Genomic DNA, 13831 nt, shown 5'->3' with positions numbered 1-13831 from the left:
ATCTCTCAGAGCCCAGCGCTGTAATAACTCTGCATTTAACCAGAAGAAAATACATCTACTTAAAGCTGATTCCTGTTTCCTGAGTGTTACATCTTGGGGCCTTCAGACAAAAGAACCGGGCAGAATTAAAAAGAACACTTCTCAACACCCCATACTACACAGAAACGTCAACCGAGACGTCTCTGTTGCCAGCTTTGCAGCTGGCCATAGCAGTAGTCAAAACATGAAGCAAATCAATGTGTGTGTGTGTCTGTTGGTTAATAATTCAGTTTAGGCATTATGTACCTTTCTCTGAGGCTTTTTCCACAACCAATGTAAAAAACAATTAAACAATATCTTTATAAACCTGTTATATTATAAACCAAGGGTTAATAGCAAGATCCAAATACCATGCAGATTACTATAGACTTTATTTAAAAAAACCTTTACCATTGCATGCAGCACAGAGCCAAGCCAAACTGAAAAGACCTTGATTATAAACAGCGACTGACTTTGACAGTATCACATGAATTAAAAACAATACACGGTGATGTCACTCTACAGATTTATATATCTCCTGGCAATTACAGTAAATGTGAGGGCTCACTGATCTTCAAACCAGAGTGTCATGGTATGCGATCTTGGACAACAGGCACGAGACTAGTCTTGTTTTAATCACATTTGTTCATCCTGAGAATTTGTAAAAAAATCCTGAGGCTTAAACTTAAACAGCATATGATGAGAAATGAATGTAGGGCAATGTGAGGGATTCTACAGCTGATCCATATAATGTTAACTGTAATGACCTTATGGGCACCAAATGAGTGTTTATTAGTATTTAACACAATGAAGTCAAAGTATGTAATGAATGCACCACTTGCACAACTTATTTTTAAGCCATATTTTTTTAAACTCCACTCATTTCATCATTTATTTATGTTTCAACACAGAGACATACGACAGAATAATATAGTATATGATGATTATGTTAAAGCTTGGGCATAAAAAAAATTCCATGTGATTAAAATATCTTCAATAAGGAAAAAAAAAGAGTGGCCCTGTGTGGCCCCAGAAGGAGCATAACTCTTTATATATGTGGGAAATAGTGGCCCACTGTTTATAAGACACAATAAGGAATAATAAAAATTCTGTAATAATAACAATAATAAGTATTATTATTATTTAAATGATAGGCCCTTGCCTGACACTTTATATCAAACACAACTCTGACATTTTTACAGAAGTAAATGCATTAATGCACCTTAACCTGATTACTAGACATCTTTAATATCACATGAAGCTCTCTATTTGTGATCATCTTTCTCACAATTTCCAAATTTCACTTAAAATGTATCCCTAAATATAGACATAGCATTCACCCACAGAACATTGTTGACACATATGGACTCAGAAATTCATTCACACACAAACAATGTACACTACACTGCAGAGCACAAAAGCTTCACACCAGTTCAGCCAAACCAAATTTTACATACAGAAGACACAGAAATGGCAAAGAGATTAGAGACAAGTCTGCAGTGGGCTGAGTGTATGAGGAGGCCAATGCATAAATGGTACAAGATGAAAGCTAGGTCAATGAGAGGAGAAACTGTAGAAAGAAAATGATACAGTATATCTGGAACCCACATTATTTCCTTTTATGCACATTTTACCATGTGTAGATGGGTAATAAGTTATTTTCACATAATCTACATGAATTTGCAACATCAAAAATCAGCCCAATGATGGGCACTGCTTACTAGACTGGATAACCTGACTGCAGACAGAAATACATGTACATTTGACTGCTACGTGAGCTGTGAAATCACTGTTCATTCTTTTATGATAGCTTACATCTGCAACATGAAACTCCTTAGTCATTTAGGAATCTGAGTGGAAAGCCCTATCCAGCCTTTTGGTCAATGTCTGAGCTCCTGCAGAAGCTCAAAAGTCAGCTGTGTGATGTGCTGCCATGCTTTTTGGATGTGGCGTGACTCTGTAGTACGAGCACAGATGGCGAAGCGCAGGACAAAGCGGCCTGAAAGCTGGCAAGGTACCAGGTGGATCTGCTTGCTATTGGTGATCTTTGTCAGCAGGTTCTGGTTCAGCTCATTGGGGCCCTCAGAGGAGGAAGCAAGAAAAAGATAAGTTCTTTTTATTTTGAACAGATAGGCTTTTGTTCTGCTTACTAGTTTCTCATGTTACTGGGGTGAAGTTCTGGCCATGATGCATTTTATAATGTCTGCTACAGTAACTGGCATCGACAGGGAGCTCTACTGTATATTCACTCAGAACTGTATTGTTGTCAGTGTTCAGCATTCAGCTGCTTGTTGCATAATCATATCATGACTTTTAAGTAAATTCTAAGTAACTGCCTTTGGGTTGATTAAACTAACTTACACTATCCATTTCACATGCATCTCATCACATGCAAAAACAAGCTAATACTTTTTGTAACCCTCATTTTTTGTTTTAGAGTCTGATGAAGTTTTTTTTTTTATAGAGAGTTTTAAAATTCTGCTTACCGTACTTTAAAATCAGTCCAATCCTAAAATACTGCATAATATCATAAGCCATGCCACCAAGGCTCCCAAAATCACATTTATCAATTGCTCACATGCAAATGTTACATCATATGAAAACTTGGGAAGGTTTGTCTTTAGCAAATTATTTTACTGACTGCTCCTCTGTTGGTCCACTCATACTGTCCATGCCAATCACAGACCTAACACTCTGTGTCACTTCTGCTGCATCACTGTTTTAAACTTTAGACAAAAGAAAAACCATTCCTTCTCTCCCTTGAACATTGTCCTTTTCCATTTTTTAAAGGGATTTTTTTTTTTAATTACTATTACAGTGGGGTAAGGCAATCTGGAAAAAGGATCACAGTGGATATGTTAGATGTTGTTACCTTAAGCCTGAAGCAAACCAGTCCCATAATGACTTCAGCACAGATCTCAAACCGCTTGTCTGCTCGCACCAGACTCTCAAATTCTTTGGCCAGGGCCACTTGCTGCAAAGCGAAGACAGAGAATATATTGTGACTCATGTGCAATATGCTAGAGTATTGATACTGACACTGATACACTGATATCCATGTATATAATGTAGTTTTGCACTTAATATTGTTCTGATTTGTCTGCAAAAATCTTCTTTTATTCAATCTGTTATTAATTGTGAATAATGTTAAATAAACACCATAGTAAATTTAACACAAAAATTTAAAAGGTAAAGGGCACAATTAATGAGTATAATGAGTTATATAGTGCAACAGAGCATTTGCTGGGAAAACTCCGAACATTTCAGAGGCAAGCTGTAGTTTCTGTGATGTTCACTGGATGGCAGTGCTGTGCCATTACATGGTGCGCTGCTTTCAGCCAGAGAACTTTCTTTTCAGAGGTCGGTCTGTAGCTCTGTATTAAAACCCATTTACTTTACTTTGCAGAATGTAACCCTTTATGGTAGGTAGGTAGGTAGGTACTTTATTGATCCCTCAATGGGGAAATTTCTGTGTTTCAGCAGCAATGGAGAACAAACAACATAACACCGTGAGAAACAAACACCACACACATATCTTGATAAACAAATTTCAGTACCTCAATCAGCAATAGAGAACAGACAGCATGACACCGTGAGAACAAGCACCGCACACACATCCTGATAAATAAATTCCAAGTACTCAAAAATACACATAATCAAGTATTTGAATAATCAGAACAGAATTTACATATGTGCATATTAACCATGCATTTTACCCCAGGATTTGAGTATTGCACCTCATTTGACTATTACATAGTCCCTCATACTTTCACCTAGCTTATCCCTGCAGTGATGTATTGTACAGTCTGATAGCTGAGGGGAGGAACGACCTAGGGTAATGCTCCTTCTTACACTGGGGATTTAACAGTCTTGCACTAAAGGAACTGTTCAGAGCCTCTACTGTGTGGTGCAGGAGAGGTGGTTACTTTACTGTGCTTAATATTACTAACTGATAACAAACACATTACATGCTGAGTACACATCTTGGGAGGAGGCGGTACCTGGGAGCCTCAATTCAAATATGCTCAAAATCAGGACTCATTATCCATTAAATATCAAAATCTGCTCTCGGGAAATGTCATTGCACCTTGACCATAATCACCTTCCTACAACATAACTGATCCTCTTATGATCTAAAAGGTCACTGAGACATAATCTGACTGTATAATTTAGCTGCAAAGGACCAAAAAAAGGGTTTAATCTAAAAGACAACTGTACAGTGGAGTAATATATAATGGGTTTTAGCTGCAGGGATCAACGCTGCTTCTTCTGCTTAATTTAAAACAGAGAGTAAACACAAAACAGGCTCATTTGATTGACAGACCAGACTGGAGGGAGAAAGAGGAAGACTGAGGGAAAGACAGGCAAGAAGAAAAGGCACTGGGGAAAGGGAAAGGAAGGTAAAATGTTGCTGAGAAGACAAAGATGAGACATATGACTGAGAAAATATAGTATGCTGATGGAGAGAAAGCTGAGGAGGGAGGGCTCTGAAGGGAATTTAGCAGTAAGGAGGATTAGGAGGGGTGAGGTATGGGAAGGAGGAAGTGGGTGGCATTTGCCACAAAGACCAGGCATGTGTAATTATCAGAAATGGTTTTTTTTCCAGGTGTGACAGGGTAGTAATGCGACAACGAAAGGAAGAGTGATGAGACAGAATATTAGAAGAGAAAATGTGAAGCCAGTCTGCTCACTACTGTTAGCACTGTGCTAATATTTTAGCCATTTGTAATGAAGAAAGGATTAATTTACTAACACCAGGACACACTAGGATCATATTACCAATGCCCAGTGGTTATTCACTGCTGATAACACAAATTTTAGCACTTTACTAGTTATGACTTTTAGCACAAAATGAAACATTGTACTTCTGCAAAAAATGAACTTTGTAAGGTATCATTTAAACCACTGTATTGCAAACTCAGTATTTTTGAGTAAACTGTATTGCAAACTCAGTATTTTTGAGAAATACAGTATTTACTTAAATTGCATATGAAGAAATACATTCCAGTGGTACTTAGTTCACTATACACATTCTGTTTAAATGTATGCCTGTCAGTGTTGTACTCAGACAATATTACTGGCATTTTGTGTGTTTTTAGAGAAGGTGACTTTAAAGCCTTATCATTTGATAACCTGTGAAACCACATGTTAATGAATTTGGATTTTAACTAAGCGTGCCACCATCGACACTGTAGGTGTTTAATATCTCAGAATACCCTTCATATATCCAGGCAAAAACATACTGTACTGTTTATGTGGATGTTGGCTGTGGTGGATCATCCAGCTGGTTGCCTACCTTGCGTATATGAGCCTGTAGGCCTTTGATCCCATACATACGGAAGACAAACCACAGCTTCAGTGAGCGAAATCTTCTTCCCAGTGGAATCTGCCAGTGCTGCAGGACAAGAGGAGGAGAACAGGACAGTGGCTGTCCTGTAGCTACTAGGTCTGAATCCATATTGATGTTGACTGGGTTACTCGATGTCTTACACCTTGTAAAAACTAAATAAATAATAATTAATCTTACCCTATAATCTGTGACCAGCCCTGTTGAAACAAAAACAAATGGTGATGATACAATAATGTCCATTACAAGGTAATAGTCAACTAATAACATACATTGTTAATGTATTTTTAAAAGCTAATCAAGAGTCATTAGGCCTTATGTAAGTGAAGCCAAATGCCAGTGGAACAACTTCCAGTGTGCCTTGTCATCTGTAAAGATGTTCTGTTTTGGATTCATTGCTACATTCTCCAGGTGTTTGTCGTTGTGCCCACCCCAGTATCTCACTGATCACAGCGCTGTCAGCCCACCCTGACCGCTGACTGCAGATAGCTCATCCCTACAGAATGGAAGCCTGCGTTAGTTGGTGATAATAATCACTAATTACACTGACAAGTCCAGATTATGAGAGAAGGCTTTTGTAAGGGTTGTGATTGAAGGCAGCTGTTTGTCTTTCTCTTTGCAGGCCTGTCTGTCAGACAAATTACAGTATAGTGCAGATCTGAGCCCATCTGCAGGATAGGAGCATGCACACCAGTGCACATAGCAGTAGTATTTTAGCAGTACTTTAGCTCAGGCTGGTCTCTTCTGGCTGTTTCTAAAACTAACCTCAAGTCAACAGGTGACTGGGCTTTCTGGGTCAGGTTCCCTCAGCTCTGGTACTCTCCGACCTGAGACCTGCAGAATCGGGGACTTCTTAAATCAGCCCTTTACTAATATCTTTGTTTATTTTACTGCATGATTTGGTTTCATTTTTATTTTGCTGAATGTTATTAATACTAATATTATTATTAATGATCTTTAAGGGGAAGGCCAGCAATGTGTGTATATATGTTTTTGTTTCAATGTGAATAATGCCACACACACAGACACACACTGACGCTGTGTTTTGTTTCTTTGTGGGGACTTTACATTGACTTACATTCATTTCCTGTAGACTTCTCCTAACCTTAACCATAACCACTACTTGCCTAACACCTAACCTTAAACCATGTTGCCACCCTAAAATTCAGTGAGCCAAGTCTCACACACAGCTGTCTAGTTTCACCTTTTTTGCTTGTGCTTATTTGAGAACACAAACCACCTTGCTCACAAAGTGAACATTAAACAAGGTCACTAGTGCTGCTTGTCATTATTCTGTAGATTCATCCAACCTGATCTGTGATCACTGAGTCAAATCATTTAAGTGAAATGGCTCCATACCTGACTCCTGGTTTTCATGTTTCAGGTAGAGTGGTTCCATCTTGAAAGCTCCTATAATATCAGCTCTCTTCTTCACCCTATTGTTGGGTGTTGACAAGCAGAAAACATCATAACACCAAATTTTAGCAGACCAGTTAAGCCTTCAAAAAAAAAAAAAAAAAAGAAAAACTGATATATTCCACATGTTGTAGAAAATAACAGTTATGAATTATGTTTAGGAAAACATGTAAATGTTTTGATTTTAGTCTTTTAATATAAATTTTACACAATATTGTAGGTTTAGTTCATACTAGGTTAGTGCTCACTGTGTATTTTATATCTGACATGTTACCACATACGGTACCACGTGGTGAGTATGCTTCATTAGACTGATACTGCATTAAATCTCTGTGTAACGGTGTCTTGTATGTAAGACCAAATGCATGAATGTATGTAATGAACTGCAACCATAAATGGCAACTTATAATGAAATGTCTCTTTGGGTAAGTTAAGGGTTAAGTGTGCTCTCCAGAGTGCCCTGCATTGAGCTGAAGAAACTATTGTGGAAGGTAAGTGATTTAAAAAAATGTACATGTGACATTTCACAGTTATTTTGGGGGCTAATGTATATTTATATTTAGTTTTTTGTTTGTTCATTTGTTTGCATCCAGATTTCACTGCTGTATTTTATCTGTATGTATTATCTTAAGTCATTGTTCTTTATGTGCTACACCACACTGTAAAGAGTGCAAGCTTTCACTCAAAGAAAGAGAGATGCCCTCTGTTTAAAGCTGCAAGAACTAGCAATTGTGCTCTGTGTAACTATAACAGATATATAACATAATATCTCAATGGCAACTCGCATTATAGTATGTTAGTAATGACAGACTGATCCAGAGCTGGTGGCAAAAGGTTTTGCGAACCTCTTTCCTTCACACCACAGAAGGATTTGAAACACCTCTGTTTCCGCCTTGTGCAGAGCATGTCCCGTTTTGTTTGCTGCTGACAGAAGGGCCAGATGGAAGGCGTAGCTCTATTTTTACTGTGTAAATGACTGAGGTGCAGATGGATATCACTACTCATTGTTACTTTATGGAACTATGAGTTACTCATGGTAAACTGGTGTCTCTCCTGAAACTGACAAATAAAGAAGATGTTAGATGCTAAAAATAGTGTGTAGATACTGTAGCTCTTTTATTAGAAAGGTCTTTGTGTCACCCGATAGGATAATGACATACTCCATAACATACTCTGTACCTTGTATCAGCATAGCTGGATTTTGTGAACAAATGTCAAAGATGAATGCAGAAGCTGTAAAAACTGTAAAACTGTAAAAAACTATTTTAGGCTTACCACATTGCAGAGCAGTCAAAGTTTACTAAAAGCCATTTGTGTGGATTGAAGTTGAAAGAGTCTGCAAACTATAAAAAAAAACAAGAAATAAATATTAGCTGACGTCTCACTAGAATGACAGGTAAAAGGGATGACAAAATGATCATTGTGGCATCATGGCACAGTATCAGTAGCTTTCAGTGAGGCTGTGGACTGCAGCTCTATTTTTTAATCTGATCAGACGCTCAGAGGAAAATTAATTTCAGTGACTGGTCATAAAACGTTCATTCTCACTGAACAATTGGGGGGAGGGAGGCTGCAAAAAATATTCGCCACAGTACATTTTTATTTACCATAACTGAACTTCCCACTACTCACTTACTATTTCTAAATGCAAGCTTCTCACAACAGTACCATCTAGACTAAAGCAGCTACAGCTTGTTTGAAATGCAAAAGAGTAACGCTGAGCCAACAGCTCACATAGCGCACGATAAATAACCCTTTCCTGGCAGGGTTTATTCAAAGAGAAACAAATATTTCCTAATCTGTTGTCATCTTTATGTTGGCTATCTTTTGCAATATCCTTTTTCACTACCTCCACAAATGCACAGCGTAGAGAGACAATGTGAGACAGACTCTGGGACTGACAGTTGCCATGCTGACTGATTCAAAGGGGCTGGTTGCCTGCTTGCCTATCACTCATATCCTAGCAACCAACCCCTCAGCAAGGCTGTTCTCTCATCCAGGCTCCTTTTTCATGTCTTTGTCAACTAAATTTCATTGACGTCACAATGCTTCAAAGTTATATCATAACTTCCGTACAATTATGAATTATACTACTGGGAAGAATTGTTGTTACTGTACATTGCCAATAATTAGTTTTACAGCTGTCAATAGGAGAAAAGATGAAACAATAGTTGTTCCTTTTACAGTCAAGTCTGTTTTCACTGTCTCGCAACATTGTTTGAACTTGTGTGTGTCTAATAAACAGTGATATATAAAGGTCTAATGTTGCCTCAGGAAATTACTCTGTCCTTATCTCTGCGTCTCTGCACAGCTTGGGAAGCCACAGCTGCTCGGCAGCCTAAGAAGACAGATTCATGTTCTTGCGTCTCATGCCGATTGTTTGGCCTTTTAGTCACTCCTTGACATTACGGTTATGCCATTTTCAAACAGAAATAAAGCAGCTGGATATAATCAGCATGGATTTAATGTTTGCTTTCATAAATGTTATGGGAGATATTTCATAAGCAGTTGAATAGAAATAGGTCCCTGTGTCATTCAGTGCCAACTTCATTTATGCAGGTGGAGGCCCACTTCCAGCTTTTGACCACACTTAAATCACATTAAATCCATCCTATGCAGCCAATATTCAAATCCTATTATGCCATTTTTCTCATGAGAATTATTACTGATCATCAAATTTGCTAAGAAGCTAAAACATTATTACCAAAACTCGGTTACTAAGTGTTATATTATTTATTTACTGACCACATATATGAACATAGTTGTCTGCATATTTTATGTACCTCAACGCCATTCAACAAAGGCCTAAATTCAGGACAGATAAATGCACTTCCAGCATATGCCGCATCAATGTGCATCCACATATTTTCCTCATTACCTAGGACAGACAAGAAACAGAAAGATTATTTAAATCCACTTGTGTCAGTCAGTCATCTGAAAACCTGACTGCACTAGACACCACTCTGGGAGCGCAAACCTTCGCCAAAGCAGTTCTATTTCCCTGCCATTCCACCTTAAATCAATATTCCCATGACAGTTTGACCCTCATAATATAATTCCTTGACCACAAAAAGCCCAACCCTAGCATTTGGAATCACATTGATATTACTATTAGCTTGAAAGTTCTTCAAGAAAAAAAAAATTCAATAATAAGATTTAGCTTTGTAACTTTTGAAGATGCATCAAATGTGTTGATGCCCTATTGAATCAGCAGAGTTTTAGCTACAATTTCATCTTAGCTGCAAGTCTGTAGCATTATTTGTTGTCTCACAGCAGCGAGTTTTCTGTGAGCCTTATAAATTTGAACATTCTGGATCAGCAGATCTATTACATAGATCCAGATCAGACAGTGTGTGGGCAGTCACCAGCCATATCAACCTCACAACTGTTTGATTGTTTGTGGTGACTTGTTGCTTTTCTTCTTTTGTCTCTCTATCCACTCACCCCAACCGGTCGAGGCAGAAGGCTGCCCACCAAGAGCCGGGGTCTGTTGGAGGTTTCTTCTGTTGAAGGGAGTTTTTCCTCCCCACTGTTGCCACGTGCTTGTTCAGGGGGGATTTGTTGGGGGTTTTCCTTTATAATAATAATAATAGTAAGGTCCAGACCTTACTTTGTCAAGTGTCCTGAGATGACTTTTGTTTGGTGCTATACAAATAAAAGTGAATTGATTTGAAATTGAACTGAATCTTATATGGATGTTATCCTATTTTTTGTCCAAGCAATAGAGGCATTCTATATGGACTTTCTAAGTCCATATAGAACTAAAGACTATTGAAATTGGCCCTATCTCAAAATGGTGAAGACTCTTTAAGAAATTTCTGGATCTGGATGATGATTTGGATCAGCACCAACATCTAATGAATTATTCCGTGGGCTGTAACCTATAGTACCTCTCCCAGAAATTTCATCAAAATGTTATGATGTGAACAAACAAACCAACAAACACTGGTATAAACATAACCTTGGAACCTTTTAAAAATTTTTACACATGCACATAATTTTACACATATTCAACCTGTGTACGTACTTGGATTTATGAGGAGTTTCTTACATCCTAGCTTCTTATTGAGCTGGATTCCCTTCCAAACATCTTGGCTCTTCTTTATTAGCTTGTAAAGCTAATAAAGCATATACTGTATACGAACTGTATATAAGTGTTGTTAGGCTAAAAAAGCCAGTAGACAAGGACAATACCTTTCATATTATGGAACAAATATAAACGAATAAAAAAATCAAGTGTGTGCTGCCGCAACAGCTGACTCACATATGGGCCCCAGCGTGATGATGTCATCAAAAGCGCATGATGGAGTGGTGCCAAGAGTCGCACAGAACTGAAACACACAGAGATACAAATAAAGGCCCTGGAGTGCTTGGCTACCTGTGCCAGTTTGCATTTTCACTGTCACAACAATAACAGGTCAAAATCATTTTGTAACTAGAAGATGAAATACAGCTGTAACTCACTGTTTTTATAAAAGTATTTATATCACTGTCTTATTTAATTACATCCAGCTCTGGCCAGTTTGGACACACAGATTATTCAGTGCTCTGGACCACTGCAGCCACCTGAATATTGTACACTGATGGTGATCTGTAGGTCCAGATGAGACAGACATTATTGTCCTTAAGCAGATAGATTAGGTTACACTGGGTTCTACAAAAACAATGTTATCCTTCAACAGAAGCCCCGGGATGTGCACAGCAGCATCACAGCCAACTTCAGTGTGTGGTTGTGCAGCTAGTAGTAAGGTTTACATGTGTAGCAACAGGAATCCAATGGCAGACGTGTGAAACCCAGTGGACGTATTATTAATATTTAATGTACTAAGTGTGTCGTATTAGCTCAGGGATTTTTGTTGTTGTTGTTGTTGTTGTTGTTGTTTCTTACATAGAATGGGATGAGTCCAGCTGCTCTGTCCTCCTCCACCATTTTCTTGAGCATATCCCCTGTGACAGCATAGCTTTTGTCTGTAGGAACCTTCCTCATCATAACCCCTCCAATCAGAGCAGCACGCTCCACCGAAGAATGAGCCTGGGAGGAAAGAGATACAGCCTTGTGAGAATGTTAACCATGTTGACCGATCACAATGTTGAATCCCTTCTGTCTCTCTTAACAGCTAGTTTTATGTTTATGGATACAGATACATAGCTATTAAATCATTTTATAAGGCAAAGTTATTTGTTCAGTCAGAATAGAATAGTGAAATAGTGTTTGTTTCAAACCTCATAAATCTAAATGCTGTTTGATAATGACTGGTGTTAAGATTCATTGTCAAATACAGTATTACAGTACAATAAATGTTAAATACAAGTATTGAAATTTAAACAAATATACCCTGCCACTTTGGTTAAAATACTTCAATTATGCAAGAATAAGAGTACAAATTATATGTTGATTAAAATTGTTGCTGATAATCTACAATAAATTATCAAAAAGATATACAGAACATGCATACCTTAGACAGGTATTCCCAAAAACTGAACAGTGTTCTTCCTTGGAGAAACAACTAACTCATCTCCCTGAAAAGGTCTGTGTGGCCCTCAGGCGACTCCCTAACTCAATCACAAAGTCAGCCTGGTATTAAACCTGATCAGGGCTAGATCCTGTCTGACCAAGCGTCTGTCTCACTCTGTCACTGAACAACGCTTTCACAGTACTGAGGTGACCTTTATTGATCTGTGCTCATATGGACTGCTCTTAAGTGAGACCATTTACAAAATCATCATATTTGTAAAAGAGTTTTAAATACATAATTTCTTGTGTTTTGTTTCCTGACTGAAATCACTGGCTGTTCAATAATGTTAGGTGTCTGCTGTCAATTTATTGTTCACATGTGGATTTTATATAAACTTTACTGAGGTACCTTGGTGAGCAAGCAGTGTTAAATAAAGCCACTGTGATTTATTAAGGCTTTCTTTAAAAAAAAAATCCCCTATATAATCCCCTAATAGCTACAAAGTAAACAAATGTGTAGGTTTGGGTAAATAAAAGTTTAAGCTTAATCTTAAATCAGAAATTAGTAAAACTGGAAATATCTTTTTGCGCTTACCTGCTCAGAGGTATATGCCACCAGTTTGGAGACGATTTCAGCCTCGGATATTTTAGCGTTAGAGACTTGAACTTGTCGGACTGTTTTACAACGGGCAGCGAGCAAGGACATCAGGGTCGCCTCACTGGCTGTACCCTATTGGAAAAATAGAGGAGCTTTATGAAGTAATGCACCACAGCTGTTGATTTTATATCGGAGTTGAATGTTACCTGTATGTGCAATAAAAAATGTAAAAACAATCTAACTGGATTATTCCAGGAACAGCCCTTGGGTTTGGCAATGGATTTTTGGGTTGTGCTACCAGTTCAAACAGTTCTGTTTCATCTACCAGCTACAGTACCAGCTAGCTGGTTGGAACAACTTTATCTAGACATATGGATTAATTTGTGTACTTCTGCATACACACACAAACACATATCTATTGGCATTTTGAGATTTGAATGCTATAAGACCTCCACATCTTTATTACTGAAGAAAGTGATTGTATTGAGGAATTGTGTCATGAGGCATCATCCATCCAATTGTTTGAGTCTACATAATGAAGCATGACATCTGATGTATCAGGGACATTATCACAAGAAAGTCAATCAAATGGTCACATCATTCAATCAATAAACACAAATTACTCACCAAACAAGCAGCCTAATATAGATTGTGTCATTTGGGTCAAAACAAATTCTGAGAGTAAAATTATACTCAATCTATAAGAGGTCAGGGATCCACAGAAGACATGAATCAGTCAACCAATCCATCAAATGAATGTGATTATCAGGGTGCTAGCTCTAAGAAATTAAACCAAATTTTAAAACAGGCATTTCAAACTGACAGCAAAAGCAAACCACACTCTTCCAAACGTACCCAAATGTATTTCCTGCCCCTTCCCTACTTACATAACACACTAACACACTGAGCACTACTATGTAATGTGAAAGAGTAAAGTAGCCTTTGAACCTACACATACAATTGTCATCTACTCTACCACCAATAAAAGCGTAATAGT

The 13831-nt window shown here is 37.9% G+C and overlaps 1 protein-coding gene across 1 annotated transcript in view; it reads right to left on the bottom strand.

Moving 5' to 3' along the window:
• Positions 1-444: 444 nt before the first annotated feature.
• The window catches only part of ddc (dopa decarboxylase), a 17552-nt gene continuing 4165 nt past the window's right edge, over positions 445-13831 (bottom strand). Inside the window, exons 5-14 of the mRNA XM_020596803.1 lie at positions 12832-12966; positions 11670-11813; positions 11046-11112; positions 9565-9659; positions 8057-8124; positions 6725-6801; positions 5546-5565; positions 5315-5413; positions 2891-2992; positions 445-2099 (exon numbers count right to left, since the gene is read on the bottom strand). Coding sequence (XP_020452459.1) covers positions 1899-2099; positions 2891-2992; positions 5315-5413; positions 5546-5565; positions 6725-6801; positions 8057-8124; positions 9565-9659; positions 11046-11112; positions 11670-11813; positions 12832-12966 — 1008 coding nt within the window. The 3' untranslated portion in view covers positions 445-1898. The remainder of the gene's footprint in view (positions 2100-2890; positions 2993-5314; positions 5414-5545; positions 5566-6724; positions 6802-8056; positions 8125-9564; positions 9660-11045; positions 11113-11669; positions 11814-12831; positions 12967-13831) is intronic.

The sequence above is a fragment of the Monopterus albus genome, unplaced genomic scaffold (genome assembly GCF_001952655.1).
Source record: "Monopterus albus unplaced genomic scaffold, M_albus_1.0 scaffold31.1, whole genome shotgun sequence".
Lineage (NCBI taxonomy): Eukaryota > Metazoa > Chordata > Actinopteri > Synbranchiformes > Synbranchidae > Monopterus > Monopterus albus.
Note: the sequence above shows the minus strand (reverse complement) of the source record. Positions and strands in the feature narration are given on the sequence as shown.